The following is a 17,802-nucleotide window of genomic DNA, read 5'->3' as shown; positions in this document are numbered from 1 at the left end:
CATTTTTTGCAGGATGAGATGACAGTTTAAGTGGTATGATTTTGTGCTGCTTATGACTTTTTGATCACTTGGTATTACACTTTTTGTGATGTAATGTGACAAAAAATGCCTTTTTTTATTTATTGTGTTCATCTGAGGGGTTAGTTCATGTGATATTTTCATACAGCAGGTTCTTATGGATGTGTTGATACCTAATATGTCTACTTTTTGTTATTTATTTGTTTAAGTTTTACACAATAACATTTTTATTTTATTTTTAAATCATGTTTTAGTGTCTTCATAGTCTGAGAGCCATAGATTTTTTTGTTTTTTTGGGCAATTGTCTTTTTTTGTGGGATGAGGTGATGGTTAGATTGGTACTATTTTGAGGGGCCACTGAGGAAGAGATAAGCTATCTCGAAACGCGTCTGGGGGGAGTACCTGTGCGTGAACTCGACTGCTATTCTTAGCAAACGATTTTCCCATAAACCATTGCACTCTTTGGTAGACGATCTAGTGATCACATGTTCAAGCCGCCTAAGGCTGAGTTCACACGAGCGTGTCCGGATTAGGTCTGGATGCGTCCCGATGTACTGCGGCAAACCCGCGCGAGTAGGTACGCAATTGCAGTCAGTTTTGACTGCGATTGCGTTCCGATGTTCAGTTTTTATCGCGGGTGCAATGTGTTTTGCACACGCGTGATAAAAAACCGACTCTGGTACCCAGACCCAAACTTCTTCACAGAAGTTCAGGTTTGGATTCGGTGTTGTGTAGATGTTATTATCTTCCCTTATAACATGGTTATGGATCATGTGATTGGACCATGTGATCTGACGTCACCACAGGTCCTTTAGCCGGCAGCTCATCATTAAAGATGTAAGAAGAGACCATCAGCTACGCGATCAAGAGGAGAAGGTGAGTTAAATATTAGTATTCAGAATGCTATTATTTTCCCTTATAACCATGTTATAAGGGAAAATAATACAGTGATTAGACTGTCACCTAGCAACCATGCGTGAAAATCGCACCACATCTGCAGTTGCTTGCGGATGCTTGCGATTTTCACTCAGCCCCATTCTATTCTATGGGGCCTTCTAAACGCACAATATAGAGCATGAGGCGATTTTCACGCAACACATAAGTGATGCGTGAAAATCACAGCTCATGTGCACAGCCCCATAGAAATGAATGGGTCCAGATTCAGTGCAGGTGCAATGCGTTCACCTCCCGCATAGCACCCTCGCGGAAATCTCACCCGTGTGAACTCAGCCTAAGGGGCTAAGCAAAAAAGGTTTTTAAATGTAAAAAAAGAAAAAAATTCAATTCTCCTTACTTTCTCCATTTTACATAAAAAAATAAAACAATAAAAAAATAAACATAATTGATATTGCCGCATGTGAACATGCTTGAATTGTTAATATATTAAAGTATTTATCCTGTAAGGTGAACATCGTAACAGAAAAGAATTAGGCAACATGGCCAAAGCTTTGTTTTTGTTGCCTCAGCTTAAAAAAATTAAAAAATAAAATGTGTTTAAAATTTATACATACCCCAAAATTATCATCAATAAAAACTACAAACACAGATCACCCCATAACAAAGCCCTTATTCAGTTTGACAATATTTTTTTCTCTAATATTTTTAGGATCACATATAATAGTTGTATCTGAACAGTTTTTATGTATGAGCCAGACATAACCAGCACTAATCTGGTATCAATAGCCAGACATAACCAAGCAGAATGCCGCTGCATGTAGCATGGGATCAGTCATGGCATTGTCTCCCTGTGACAGAAGAAAATTAAACCAGATCTCCAAATATATGGAAAGGGGGGCTGCTTATTGACAGTTATAAAGCAAAATTTAAATATGCAGTCTTCTTTTCAACACATGTGTAAAAATTGTTTGTTTTTCAGGAAGAAATATGTTGTAACTTTCTCTCCCATAAAATCTGTCATGTATCTTATGAAATGTTATACAAATCTAATTTATTTTAGCATCATTCATGGTCCTAGCCTAGCTCAGCAAAGAATCTGCAAAACTTGGCACCCCCATATTTGGGGTTCGCCACACGGTCAGGTTTCTGCATGCAGTTTTGGAAGTCAAATGGAGTAAATTTAAAAAAGGAGAAGACATATATATCATTTATACTTTCTTTTTATGATCCATTCCTGATTTTGGCTTCCAAAACTGCATTCAGAAACCTGACGGTGTGGGTGCACCCTTACTGTTTTAGTTTTACCCCACAAATAAGATATATGCACTACATATGATAACCATTCTGTAGCCTAGTGTCTGTGTAATGGATCAAGAGCTTTTTAATAAATATATAGTGAATGAAATAGATAGATAGATAGATAGATAGATAGATAGATAGATACTGTAGATAGATATAGATTAGATAGACTGTGATGTAGAGAGGACTGAAACATCATGGTTTCTGGGGAGTAAAGGACAACACTAGGGATAAGAGAACTTCAGTTTTTGAAGTTTGAGTTCGGGTACATGGACCATAACGCAATTCAAGAGCGGAATGCATAATGTAATGCCTTTAGAGGCATTCCGTTATTCATTCCGTCATAATAGAAGTCTATGGCCAGCATAACTAATCCGTCCGGTTTCCTTTATGCAGGAGAGGACTCCTGGGACAATATAACCGAACTCGAACTTCAAAAACTAAAGTAGCTCATCCCTAGACAACACATCTGTACTACATCTGGGAGTGTGGCGGTACTGTCTCTATTGTTACAGCTTGTGGATTTTGGTAATCCTAAACTGCTGGGACATAATTATTTCAGATTTTTGCATGTGCTGCAAAAAAAAAGTATTGTTTTTTGTTAGAGATAGATAGATAATAGATAGATCGATAGATAGATAGATAGTAGATAGATAGATAGTTAGATAGATAATAGATAGATAGATAGATAGATAGATAGATAATAGATAGATAATAAATAGATAAATAGATAATATATAGATAGATAGATAGATAGATAGATAGATAGATAAATAGATAATAGATAGATAATAAATAGATAGATAAATAGATAATAGATAGATAGATAGATAGATAGATAAATAGATAGATAGATAGATAGATAAATAGATAGATAATAGGACGATACATAAGTACAAAGAGGAGTATATCAGCGTCTGGAGAAACGACATAAGAACATCCCAGAAGCTGACAGTATACCAGAGCCTGCAGAGGGAGTACAAACTCCCCAATCCAAAAGACCGACAGATCCTGAGACGGTACAGACTGAGCGCCCACAGCCTGCTCAGTGTATCCGGGCGTCACCGACAGAGGTACATGCCCAGGGAGAGCAGACTCTGCCAGCAGTGCGACCAGGAGGCCGTGGAGAATGAGGCTCATTTTCTGCTGCGGTGCCCCAAATACTCAGCAGTGAGGGAGACTCACTTCAGGAGACTGTCTGATCTCTGCCCAGAATTTACATCCATTGAGGAGGAAGAGAGACTCTCCATACTGCTGGGGGAAGAGGAGAACACAGCGGCCACAGCAGCACAATATATTACTGCCTGCCATAGACTGAGAGGAGCCTGATATACCATGGACTCCTGTACCCCCACCCTGTATGTGTCCCCATCCCCCAACCCTACCCAATTATTACCCACTTGCTTTGGCAATGCTAAAATGTATTTAGTCCTGCCAAAAAAGCTGATTTGATTTGATAGATAATAGATAGACAATAGATAGAATCTGATATAAATAGACAGTAGATAGAGAGATAGATAGATAGATAGATAGATAGATAGATAGATAGATAGATAATAGATAGATAGATACATAATAGATAGATAGATAGATAGATAGATAATAGATAGAATCTGATATAAATAGACAGTAGATAGAGAGATAGATAGATTAGATAGATAGATAGATAGATAGATAGATAGATAGATAGATAGATAGATAAATAGGAGATCCATAACTAAATCAGAGTTGGGCCCTTACCACCTAGTTGACAGTAAACGAAACTGAAGTAAAGGTTTTTTACCTAAAAAAATAAATAAAAGAATAGCCTGTAGCTTTTTGGGTCACCTGGGGTTTTTCTGATTTTCTGGGGGGTGGCCATTTTTTGCACACAGTGTGTCTTATCACTAGCATTTTCTTCATTGTGTTTTCCCCAACACCTTTCCTTAGACCTTCAGCAAACATCCAGAGCTGGTGTTTGTACATAAAAAAAATGTAAAAGTGTGGAAAAATGTAGCTAAAAACCTACATGTAAAAGCTATGGGCAAGTGTAAAAAAAATGCCAAACAAAGTGCAGTTAACAGGACACAGTGTGGTCAGGTGCCCTGGTGCCATGCTGAGTCACTAGTCACACCACGTGCACTGCACCTTATAATGGACAGGATCCAGAGGCTGCACACAAGTTATAAAGGCTACATGTAGGATTCTCCATAGACTAAGGCTACTTTCACACTCGCGTTTCTGGGTCCGTTTGTGAGATCCGTTCAGGGCTCTGACAAGCGGTCCAAAACTGATCAGTTTGCATTCTAATGCATTCTGAGGGGAAAAGGATCCGCTCAGAATGCATCAGTTCAGTCTCCATTCCACTTTGGAGATGGACACCAAACCACTGCTTGCAGCGTTTTGGTGTCCGTCTGATGAAACTGAGCCAAACGGATCCGTCCTGGCACACAATGTAATGTCAATGGGGACGGATCCGTTTTCACTGACACAACCTGGCACAATAGAAAACGGATCCATCCTCCATTGACTTTCAATGGAGTTCATGACGGATCCTTCTTGGCTATGTTACAGATACAAACGGATCCGTTCTGAAAGGTTTCGAGAAAAGCACTTTAACCCCATCTGAGGATGCTGGGCCAATGCATGGTTAGGAATATCATGGAATACACAGTATCAGCAATCAATGCAGATATTTCCATTTATCCGAGGGAATTATCAGTCATGCCATAATCATATCATTTGCTAACCATACATATATACCATGTGCTGTGGACATATCTCATACACCTCTGGATCATGTAATAAACTGACATGCACCAACACAGTCATGTGACACATGTAACACGCACCAACACAGTCATGTGACACATGTACCATGCACCAACACAGTCATGTGACACATGTAACATGCACCAACACAGTCATGTGACACATGTAACATGCACCAACACAGTCATGTGACACATATAACACGCACCAACACATTCATGTGACACATGTACCATGCACCAACACAGTCATGCGACACATGTAACATGCACCAACACAGTCATGTGACACATGTAACATGCACCAACACAGTCATGTGACACATGTAACATGCACCAACACAGTCATGTGACACATGTAACATGCACCAACACATTCATGTGACACATGTAACATGCACCAACACAGTCATGTGACACATATAACACGCACCAACACAGTCATGTGACACATGTACCATGCACCAACACAGTCATGCGACACATGTAACATGCACCAACACAGTCATGTGACACATGTAACATGCACCAACACAGTCATGTGACACATGTAACATGCACCAACACAGTCATGTGACACATGTAACATGCACCAACACATTCATGTGACACATGTAACATGCACCAACACAGTCATGTGACACATGTAACACGCACCAACACAGTCATGTGACACATGTAACACGCACCAACACAGTCATGTGACACATGTAACACGCACCAACACAGTCATGTGACACATGTAACATGCACCAACACAGTCATGTGACACATGTAACATGCACCAACACAGTCATGTGACACATGTAACATGCACAAACACAGTCATGTGACACATGTAACATGCACCAACACATTCATGTGACACATGTAACATGCACCAACACAGTCATGTGACACATGTACCATGCACCAACACAGTCATGTGACACATATAACACGCACCAACACAGTCATGTGACACATATAACACACACCAACACATTCATGTGACACATGTACCATGCACCAACACAGTCATGTGACACGTGTAACATGCACCAACACAGTCATGTGACACATGTACCATGCACCAACACAGTCATGTGACACATGTAACACGCACCAACACAGTCATGTGACACATGTAACATGCACCAACACAGTCATGTGACACATGTAACATGCACCAACACAGTCATGTGACACATGTAACATGCACAAACACAGTCATGTGACACATGTAACATGCACCAACACATTCATGTGACACATGTAACATGCACCAACACAGTCATGTGACACATGTACCATGCACCAACACAGTCATGTGACACATATAACACGCACCAACACAGTCATGTGACACATATAACACACACCAACACATTCATGTGACACATGTAACATGCACCAACACAGTCATGTGACACGTGTAACATGCACCAACACAGTCATGTGACACATGTACCATGCACCAACACAGTCATGTGACACATATAACATGCACCAACACAGTCATGTGACACATGTACCATGCACCAACACAGTCATGTGACACATGTAACATGCACCAACACAGTCATGTGACACATGTAACACGCACCAACACAGTCATGTGACACATATAACATGCACCAACACAGTCATGTGACACATATAACACGCACCAACACATTCATGTGACACATGTAACACGCACCAACACAGTCATGTGACACATGTAACACGCACCAACACAGTCATGTGACACATGTAACATCCACCAACACAGTCATGTGACACATGTAACATGCACCAACACATTCATGTGACACATGTAACATGCACAAACACAGTCATGTGACACATGTAACATGCACCAACACAGTCATGTGACACATGTAACACGCACCAACACAGTCATGTGACACATGTAACATCCACCAACACAGTCATGTGACACATGTAACATGCACCAACACAGTCATGACTACCAAATAGCACATATAAAAAGGATACAAAAGAAATTCCTGAAGGATAAAATGGAGCTTCAGTCCCAGCAACCCTTCTGGAAAAATGTCAGGACTTCTGAGCTCTGGACACTTCATGTAATGTATGGCAATAATGAGATTGTTATGTAAATATCATGTCATATAAAATATGACCTCATACATGCTAAAGTTTCTATATGTATACACTATTTATCATATCCAGCCATCCAATTACCTAAGAGTAACAAGCAGATCCTATAGGTTTCATCAGTTGTGAAGTCTGAAGTCTGATATCTCTATATTGTATGGTGCAATAACAATACAATCCAAAACATATGTACCCTTTGAATCGCTATAGCAACAGCGCCCCCACCAGAAATGGTCACAGGGATCACTGCACTTCTTTTGTCAGCTGTGCAATGAATGAGAGCGTAGAATGGAGAGTAGAAGAGAGTCATGACCTAGAGCTGACGGCTTGCACTTCTATGTACTATGTGTATCTGTGGCTTCAGTGAAATTCCTGGCAGAAAGTGCTGGCTGCTTTTGTTGTTACTCTTGTCAGTTAAATAGTTCTTAAGTTACTAGTGACCCTAAAACCTTTCCATGGACCGTGCTAAGTAAAGCCTCATGCAGACATCCGTGGAACGCGGTCCTTGGGATACCGGTTTGGCATTGCAGGAGCGCCCAGCGTCATAGCAACCAAGGACGCCGTGTGCTCCTGCAATGCCAGTCCAGTATCTCACGGACCGTGTTCCACGGAGGTCTGCAGAGTTTAAGGCCTCTCGCACACGACCATATGGCTTTTTCAGTATTTTGTGGTCCGCAAAAAACATCCGCTAAAAATACGGATGACATCCATGTGCATTCTGTTTTTTGCGGAACGGAACAGCTGGCCCCTGATAGAACAGTACTATCCTGTGCGTTATGCGGACAATAATAGGACATGTTCTATCTTTAAATGGAACATAAAAATGGAAATACGGAAACGGAAGACATACAGAGTACCTTCCTTTTTTTTGTGGATCCATTGAAATGAATGGTTCCGTATACGGTCCATATACGAAACGCAAAAAAACGGAACGTACATGGAAAAAAAACGTTTGTGTGCAAGAGGCCTGCTCGTTCACATGACCATGCGAAGCCTGTACCCGTGCTGTGGACTGCAAATTTCGGTCTGCAATGCACGGGCACCAACAGTGGCCCAGCCGCATGGGGATCGTGGAGGATCGGAGGCACGAAACCCCAGAAAGCACTCCGTAGTGCTTCCGCAGTGTTCCATGCTTCCATTCTGCACCGTTCCGCATTTCTGGAATTTGCCGACCCATTGAAGTGAATGGGTCCACATCCGTGATGCGGAATGCACAGTGAACAGTGCCCGTGTATTGCGGATCCGCAAATGCGGTCTGCCATATGGCAAAGAGCAGCACACGTTCATGTGAACGAGCTCTAAGTCTGCAATCACAGCCCAACTCCCTGTGGATCAGCACTCTAGGCATCTTCAAAGAGGGGGCATTTGCAAAGCAGCCAATCTCTCTGTGCTAAAGAGGTTCACCAGGCAGAGAGGGGTTAACCCTGCACTTTATCAGCACAGTCTACACCTGCTCTGTAAATAGGGGTCTCACTTACCATGGTGTCCCCAGCTATTCCTATACCTGATGGTGTCACTACAAGGGACAGGAATCATGTAGTCTAGTGTTCCAAGCCTCTGCTGCCCTCCATGTTTTACTATAGCATTTTACAGAAACTATTTGCACCTCATACCTGCAGGTAACACATCGAGTATGAGACTTCTCATTTCTTATAGCTGGAGCTTGCATGGCAGAATCAGGTACAAGGTGCAATGTTCCAGGTCCTAAACATATTAATATGTCAAGGGCATCATTATACTGTGGATTTGCTGGCAGTGTTATGCTCAGGAACGGTAATAGTAGTAGTAGCAGTTGTTACTAATAATACTAGAAGTAGTATTTATATTACAAATAATAACATTACAGTATTACAGTGACACTATTATTACAAGTGGTGGTAGTAGCAGCAGTATCGCTATTAGAAATAGTAATATTACAGTGAAATAATAATAATAATATTTTTTTATTATTATTGTTGTTGTTATTTGCGGTGATGGTAGGAGGAGAAAGAGCAGTTATTACTACTAGTAATAATACTAAAAGTAGTATTGAAATAGTGACATTACAGTGTTTTTGCGTTTATTATTAATGTTAGTAGTGACAGTGGTTGCTATTACTAACAATGCTAGAAGTAATATTATTAGAAATAGTTACATTACAGTGGTATTATTATTGTTATTATCATTGTTATTATTATTATTAGTAGTAGTAGTTGTTGTTACTAATACTAGAAGTAGTATTGTTAATAGAATAGTGACATTACAGTGTTTTTGCGTTTATTATTAATGTTAGTAGTGACAGTGGTTGCTATTACTAACAATGCTAGAAGTAATATTTTTAGAAATAGTTACATTACAGTGGTATTATTATTGTTATTATCATTGTTATTATTATTATTAGTAGTAGTAGTAGTTGTTGTTACTAATACTAGAAGTAGTATTGTTAATAGAATAGTAACATTACAGTGTTATTACTACTGGTGGTGGTGGTGGTAGTAGTAGTAGTAGTAGTAGTAGTAGTATCAGCAGGTGTTGCTACTAATAATACTATTAGAGGTAGTACTGTTATTGGAAAAGTGACAGGACAGTGGTATTATTATTAATAGTAGTAGTCATAGTAGTCAAGTGTATTATCTATTCTATTCATAGTAGTAGTAAACATAGTAGTGATGCAATTGTTAGTAGTGGTAGAAAGTATAATTTATTCCATTAATAGTAGTTGGGGTGGTAGAAGGTAATAGCAGGAGCAGACCAAGTTATGTGCTACTAATTCTAGAAAAAAATACATTTTTGTTGATGCCTTGGATCTATTCGATGATATCAGCCTCTGTGGCCATGTCCCCATTGAGATCATCTATTTCTGCAGGAATGGCTTCTCAGCTAACTGGCTGCCTGGACTTCACAAATCGCTGACAAAGAACCTTTAACGTTTCACCAACGTTGTTAGGACAACAAGGAAGTATGTCCCAGATAATAACTCCCACTTCAAAGATCTGCCAGCTCAATAGAAGCCGGACCATCCTTTTTATTCAGCCCCATGAACTAGCACTAAAGGGAGTGAACTGTTTGGATTTTTTTCGTCGTGTTTATTTTTCTCCTATTCATAGAGGTACTTGGATAAAATAAACAACAAGACAATTACTTGCACATAGGCTTTATCCTATTTTATCCCAGAGACCACTGAGCCAGCCCCAGCCATCAGGGGGTTAAAAGAACCCAGACCCATTGGTCAGTAGACAGACCTGGTCAAGGAATGTTCAGAGACAGAAGTTGGTAGGAAGAATGGAATTAGATGTAATGCACTGTATTTGTATTATCTATTAGGCACTGAGTGCAGTTATATTTTACAGCTTTGCATAAACAATGCATTTATATAATCCATCTATATGTACTATATATATATATATAGATATATTTATATAGGACTAGTCACACATAGGTGGAAGGTATGTAGGATAAGGGGGGAATCTGCTGTATTAACCCAAAAAAAAAATTCGAAACCAAAGGTCAGCCCAAATGTATCTTAATAGACTGTGTCTCAAATGGAGTGTGCCTCCTTTGAAGGCAGCTTGCTATTGCTGTGCTCATTACCATAGAGACCCTAACGTGGCATGTTGATGCACCATAAAACTCACACTTTCAACCCCAAAACCAGACTCTTTGAACAACCCGAACTTGATTAGTCCTTTCTTCCATTCTTCTCCTTAAAAACCATTTCCTTGCCTTTTGAAACTTGGCCATCAAATCAAAATGAATTCTCTGATCATTGAAGAAAAGCAGAAACAAAAGTTTCCTGACGCCTCAATTCAGGAGGCCCCTTTTCTTCCCCCACATTATTATCCATTTTTATTATGATCTGGAACAAGTGCCCCTTCGCGTGTTTTTTTGTTTACTGGAAATTAAATGATTTAGTTGGAGTCAAACAAAAAATATCTACGTGTACACACAAGAGAAAAAGACTTCTATAGACGTAAATATTATGTCCCCCATGAAAGGGGTGCACAGGCTCCAGACTTAGCCTTTCAAGAATTAAGTATGACTTGCCTATTGCCATAGAAATCCTAACTTACCATGAAGATTCACCGTTGAGAAGAATACTTCTTTGTAGAGAGAGGCTTTGATGTCTAAAGCATAATATTCAAGCTTTCAGCTGTGACTGTCTAGATTACCTTGAGAGCAACAGGGCAGACATCTGTAACAAGGAAATGAAAAATTAAAGGTGATTAGTCTATAGAAGCCAACAGTTTGAGAAATTCACACCCAAAGACAAGAATGGGAAGCAGATCTTATCTCTCATATGCAAAGTGCTCTGCAGATGCTCTGCATACATTTTCTAGCGATGGAGAACTCACAGCCACCATCTTGAGAAGAGAAATGGTCAAGTCTGGATGACCTGAATGAGCTACTTAGCGTTAGATTCCATCCATCCTCAGGGCACTTATTGATCTACCATTCATTTCCATTTGTTGCATCTAGCATAGACCACAGATACTCAGTATTACTAAAACAGTAGCGGACATAGAACTGCAACCAACAGCAATATCAAGGTGGACATCTGAGGGCTCATGTTTCTCCATCCCCTGTTCTCTTATTTCCTTCTATTTAATATTACTGAATTTTTAACAAATCAAAATCAAAAACCCAGAATCAGACTCCCGTTCATGGTACAAAAACAGTTTATTTTCAGAACATGACATAAGCCATAATTAGGAGACACTTCACAAACATCTTTCATTGTCCTGTCTGTACAATAACCTTATTTTTACTGTGAACACCAATGGCTCTTAAGTAAACAAAGTGGCGAAATTTAATAAAATAATTACACCTTCCCATAGTGTAGTCCTTGTGGCCAAACCTGGTCCCTTTACAAGAAAGAACATATATACATACCAGCAGACACTATAGAATCCTTTTATACATATATGTACATCTGGCTGACCATGACGACTATTAAAATATTTTATTGGCATTTTATACAAACCAGTAAAAAAATAAAATAAAATAAAACACAAAATAGTAACATTAAAAAAAAATAAACACTTTATAAAAGCACCAGCACTGCTTCTGACAACACATTATGGGGCATATTAGGAACTAGTGATAGAATTCATTCTGTACAAATCCTTGACAAACACTTTGGTTGGTTGGTGAGGGACTTTGCAGAAAAATGACCAAAAGATTGGACAGGGAGTCCAGGTAAAGATTTTTAGACACGCATTTAGGGGTCCTGGTCCAATGTTGACCTCACATTCATAATCATTCATATAGCACACACAATGTTTTTATTTGTGATCACATCACATGAACCCTTATGGTATGTTTATTGGTCCTGGGTTGTCCTCAGCAGGGCAAAAGGCCTTTTTTCCTCAGCAGTCTCTATAAAATACAGTGCTCAGTAAACCATAGGAAAGTCGCACTGGGTTGGGTGTAGTCAGTAGTTTGGCCTAGCTTCGCAGTTGTTGTAGGAGGCCTTCCTGTGCTCAGGTGAAGGAGTATGACTAGGTGGAGTAGGGATGCCACTTGCTCCTGAGCTCTGGCACACATACCATTCACTCAGGTTGGCTTGTGAAGATGAAATTGGCTCAGAATGAGAAGATGCAGCTGCAGGGTCCTGTCCAGAATCAGAGGATGGGGACACCAGAGAAGGTATGGAGGACTCATAGCCTGAGCTTGGAGGTGGAGATTTACAGTGCACTTTCATGTGTTTTCTCAGTGAACTGGGGTGTGTGTAGGATTTATCACAGCCTCTCACTTTACAGTTATAGGGTTTGTCGCTGGTGTGGACATGGGAATGCTTCTTTCTGTCACTGCTATTGGCAAAACGTCTGTCACAGCCTTCAAACTCACATTTAAAGGGTTTTTCTCCTGTAAGGGAAAAAAATAGAACGAGACAAAATTATTACAAAATCATTCAATAAAATAATAACTTTCACCAAAATGTTTAACAAATATATGCAAATATAGAAAATACATACGTGTTCATAATAAAAAAAAAATAATTCCCTATAAAATATATGATTATTTGTATTATTATTATCATCACCTCTTGTGTATTCTGTTACCTATATTGCTTCAGTCTTTATTAAAAATAAATAAATACATAATGAGTATTTTGCTAATATGCTTCAAATGCTTATATATTCTCCTACGGGGCTAGAAATTAAATATTACAACATAATATTAATAATAATAATAATAATAATAATAATAATAACAGCAAGTCTAATTTTTTTTCTCAGGAAAATGTATTCTGCTGACCACAGCCATACAGTACTTGGACTGATATATTAATACCTGGAATATTAATTTTATTGTGCTGTATTCACACGGACTAATTTTAGAAAATCCCCTATTTTTACATCATATCTGTACCTGCGGCCTAGTATTTTCATCTCCATTATAAACATATACCATTGATATGAGCCAGGTCTGTGATGTGGAATTTACACAATTTCCCAGACTATAGTTTCTGTTGAATTCTCCTTATCACTTACCACAAAGCTAAAATCTAAACAGCTAAACACTAAACTGCTCTCCATCTGTTGTCCTTAAATACCAGTCAAGCACATTATAAAATTATATCCCAGCACTAACTTAGGATTCTCATGGGAAATCGCCCATATTAAGTGTGGGATTGTGCAGTGTGCTTTAATATCTCTCGGTAACCGTAAATGCAGCCATTCATTACTGTCTGTGGTGAGGGGCTTCAATTCTGACAAGGAAAGAGGAAAATAGGAATCTCCAGACTGGAAGAGGGACTAGATAGAAAGATACAGATAGATAGATAGATAGATAGACAGACAGACAGATATACCATGACTTCCAGAGTTAGCCATTATTTTATATAGATAGAGTAGAAATAGAATAGAAATTTAATAAATAGATATATAGACAAATAATAGATAGATAATAAATGGAAAGATAGATAGATAATAGATAGATTGATATACTATAGAGATAGATAGATAGATATGAGATAGATAGATAATAAATACATAGATAGATAATAAATAGATAGATAATAGATGCACAAATAGATAGATAATAGACAAATAGATACATAGATAATAAATAGATAAATAATAGATAGATAATAGATGCACAAATAGATAGATAGATAGATAGATAGATAATGGATAGATAGATAGATTGATATAAATAGACAGTAGATAGATAGTAAATGCACAAATAGATAATAGACAAATAGATACATAGATAATAAATAGATAGATAATAGATAGATAATATATGCACAAATAGATAGATAATAGCTAGATAATAGATAGATAATAAATGGATAGGTAGATAGATAATAGATGCACAAATAGATAGATAGATAATAGATAGATAGATAGATACATAGATAATAAATAGATAGATAATAAATAAATAGATAGATAATACATAGATAAATAGATAGATAAATAGATAGATAGGAGATTAGTTCCTAATATCCTCACATGATTATGTATAGAGGGACATTGTCTACCTTGAGTGTTTTGTTATAAAACCGTTTTCTAGATATAAACTTCCCAATGATCCTAGATGGCGCAGGTTTCTATATGCTCTCATTTCTAGACGTATGTTTTTTGTTTTTTTTTATGCTTTGGGTTTTTAATTTAGATGTTTAGAGTCGGAGGATTTTCTGCAAGGCTTTGCTGGTAGAATAGTGGATTCTGGAGAAAAGGGGAAAGTCAGTAGGAAGGCAGGCAGTCATCAAAGGCAATCTGTCCTTCAGAATGCCTGGTGGCACCTGTTCACAACTACCAGCAAAACTGAGAATTTGTCATTTAAAAAAAAAAAAAATGGAATGGAAGGAAAAGCAACCAGACACTGCTAGAAAACAAAGTGAGACATGGGGGAGGCAGACAGGAGCACCACTGTATTCAGCAATATAACGGTAATCCTTACAATACTCCAGGTGTCTATGCGCCCAGACCTGCTCCATATGTACCGCTAGGTAGGCACAAGGGCACTGGGATATTCCAATATTTCATTTATACAATATAAACCAAAAAGCGATTACATATAAATATATATATATATATATATATATATATATATATATATATATACTGTACTAGTATGTGTGTGTCTATCTGACTAGATTTATGTTTTCCATTTAAAGATACTCAGATTTTTGTTTTCTTAAATGAAATTGCAATGAATTTTCTCATAGCACAGATGAATAGTTTCTCTTTCTTGCCCATAAAATCTCATGCCGTCCCTAGGAATTGGATGGTATTTTTCATAAATATTAATTAGGCAGAATGAAAGTTTACAACCACGTGTCCAAATCTATTTATCGCTTTTTATTTTGGTAGTCATATTCCGTGTAATCCCCAGAGTTTTAAATCAATCAGATCACAAGATTGAAGTGGTCATAAAATATCTCTGGGGATTGGAATCCATTGCCTTCTATTTAATGTGTGATGGTCAAAGGCAATGGCTGGTCCAGAAGAAATACAAGGTGTGACCTCTACATAGAATAACAATAATTATTAGAATAATGCTACAACTAGTAAAGAAGAGCCAAGGGCACTGACCTGTGTGAGTTCTCTTGTGGATTTTCAGGTTCTCTGATCTGGCAAAGACTTTCCCGCATCCAGGGAAGGGGCAGGGGAAGGGTTTTTCACCTGTGTGGACTCTAATGTGGTTGACAAGTTTGTATTTAGCTTTAAAGGGCTTCCCTTCTCTGGCGCACTCTTCCCAAAAACATATATGACTGGACTGCTCGGGTCCCCCAACGTGCTCCACCGTGACATGTGTGACCAGCTCATGCATGGTGCTGAAAGTTTTGGAGCAAAGTTTTTTTGGAAGCTGGTCCTCCTCTAGCCACTTGCAGATGAGCTCTTGCTTGATAGTTTGCCTCATGTATCTGAAGAAGGCTCCAGGACCGTGGTGAGGAGCTAAGTTCATATTCAGGTTGATGCCACTATGAAGAGCTGCAGAGAAGGGATCCGTCCTAGACACTGCTTGAGTGAAATGATCAGACCTGGCGTACATGTCTCCAGGTAGCCCCAATCTTATCTGTCCGTTTAGAGGCTGGTGGCCACCTGGGGTTGCATGGGAATGCTGCTCATGATGTGGTCCAGAGAAGTAGGGATGGCTTCCAGGATCCGTGTGGTGGCCATGCTGCCCAGGGTAGCTACCTGTTGTTGAGACAAACATTCCATGGTGAGAAGATGCTGGAGAGGGCTGATCACTCAGACCTGGCATGACTTGTATTGTCAGATCTCTCCCTATTAAGAAGTCCCTACCTGCAGGGATAGCCTGAGCCGAGTGGGGGACTGGGGAGAAGGACACACTGGCTGAGTGAGCCGGGACAAACGCTCCTGCCTCGGCGTGGCCTCCTGCCATGTGATGGTGGTGCTGGTGAGGGTTATGGGCAGGGCTGAGCTTGAGGGCCGCTGGATGGTGCCCCATGTGTTCTGGCCGGAAAGCAGGACCTGGCCCCAGGCGACAATCAGCGGCGTACTCCCCAGGGTGCATGTGAGCCATTGAGTGGGAATGCCCCATGTACCCCGGGAAGCCTGTCATAGTCTGATGGGGTTGGTGGTGGTGATGATGATGATGATGATGATGAGCCCCTGCCAAGTCTACTATTCTCAGCGCCGAGTTCCGTTTGGAAAAAGCAGGGTCCATCACTGTGTTTCCCAAAGCATCCACACTCATGGCAGCACTAACTACAATCACCTGGCTGTGGGGGGAAAAAAATAAAAGAAAAACTTTTTTTTTGTGTGTGTTCCAAAAGTTTTTCAAAGTTTTTTTTTTCTTTTATGTCTAAGTGGAATCCCCTATGCCTGAGAAGCAGCAGCAGGAAGCATGGAGCCGCTGAATAGAGATTCATAGACACTGCCACTGCCCAGAGAGCTCCACAATAGCCGGCTCGCTCTGATTGGCTGGCCGGGGATGATTGACGTCACGCTGACAGATCCGGCTGAAAGCAGAGTGCGCACTGCGCCTGCGCACAGCCTGGCTCCCGGTCTGCTCCCCCCCCTGCCTGGTGCTTTCTGACACCGCTTTTTTTTTTTTTTTTTTCCTCTTTTGCATTATTCACACTTGGAAAATAAAAACGTGCAGAGAAGAAATATCTGGCGATCAAACTTTTCATGATATTTTATATGCAGCATGTAAAATGTTATTGTCAGCTGACTGGAGTTTGCGGTAGTGTGCGGGAATAAAATGCAGAACGTGTCCCCGCCATTACCGACACTGATCTGGCCACAGGTGTGAACTGGAGTGTGCAGGGCTTAGACCGGATATGTCTGCAGCAGTGGAGTCCACATACAGGCGCCGCATGCAGCAGAGCTGAGTGTCCCCACACAGCCCCCATTGTACAACACACGTATGTATGTGTATATATGTGTGTGTGTGTGTGTGTGTATATATATATATATATATATACACACATAATCATATATATATACACACACACATATAAATACATATATATATACACACACACATAATCATATATATAGATATACACACACACATATACTCATATATATACATAATAAACACCTACATATACTCATATATATATATATATATATATATATATACACACACACACATATAAATACATACATATACTCATATATATATACACACACATATAATCATATATATATATACACACACACATATAATCATATAGAGAGATGATAAGAGAGGAGGGACACACACAGAAGCAAGGAGAAAGAGAGACAGAGAAAGACATACAAGACTCAGAGAATAACACACACCATTAATC

The 17,802-nt window shown here is 39.4% G+C and overlaps 1 protein-coding gene across 1 annotated transcript; it reads right to left on the bottom strand.

Annotated features, from left to right (window-relative positions):
• Nucleotides 1-12,168: 12,168 nt before the first annotated feature.
• Nucleotides 12,169-16,718, bottom strand: LOC122935808 (zinc finger protein ZIC 4-like). The gene is made up of 2 exons (XM_044291705.1): nucleotides 15,590-16,718; nucleotides 12,169-12,908 (listed from the first exon to the last, which is right to left on the bottom strand). The coding sequence occupies exons 1-2, from the start codon at nucleotides 16,716-16,718 to the stop codon at nucleotides 12,475-12,477; spliced, it is 1,563 nt and encodes a 520-aa protein (XP_044147640.1). The 3' UTR covers nucleotides 12,169-12,474.
• Between the last annotated feature and the right edge of the window lie 1,084 nt (nucleotides 16,719-17,802).

This window comes from Bufo gargarizans, chromosome 4, assembly GCF_014858855.1.
Source record: "Bufo gargarizans isolate SCDJY-AF-19 chromosome 4, ASM1485885v1, whole genome shotgun sequence".
NCBI lineage: Eukaryota > Metazoa > Chordata > Amphibia > Anura > Bufonidae > Bufo > Bufo gargarizans.
This window is presented reverse-complemented; position numbering and strand designations above follow the sequence as displayed.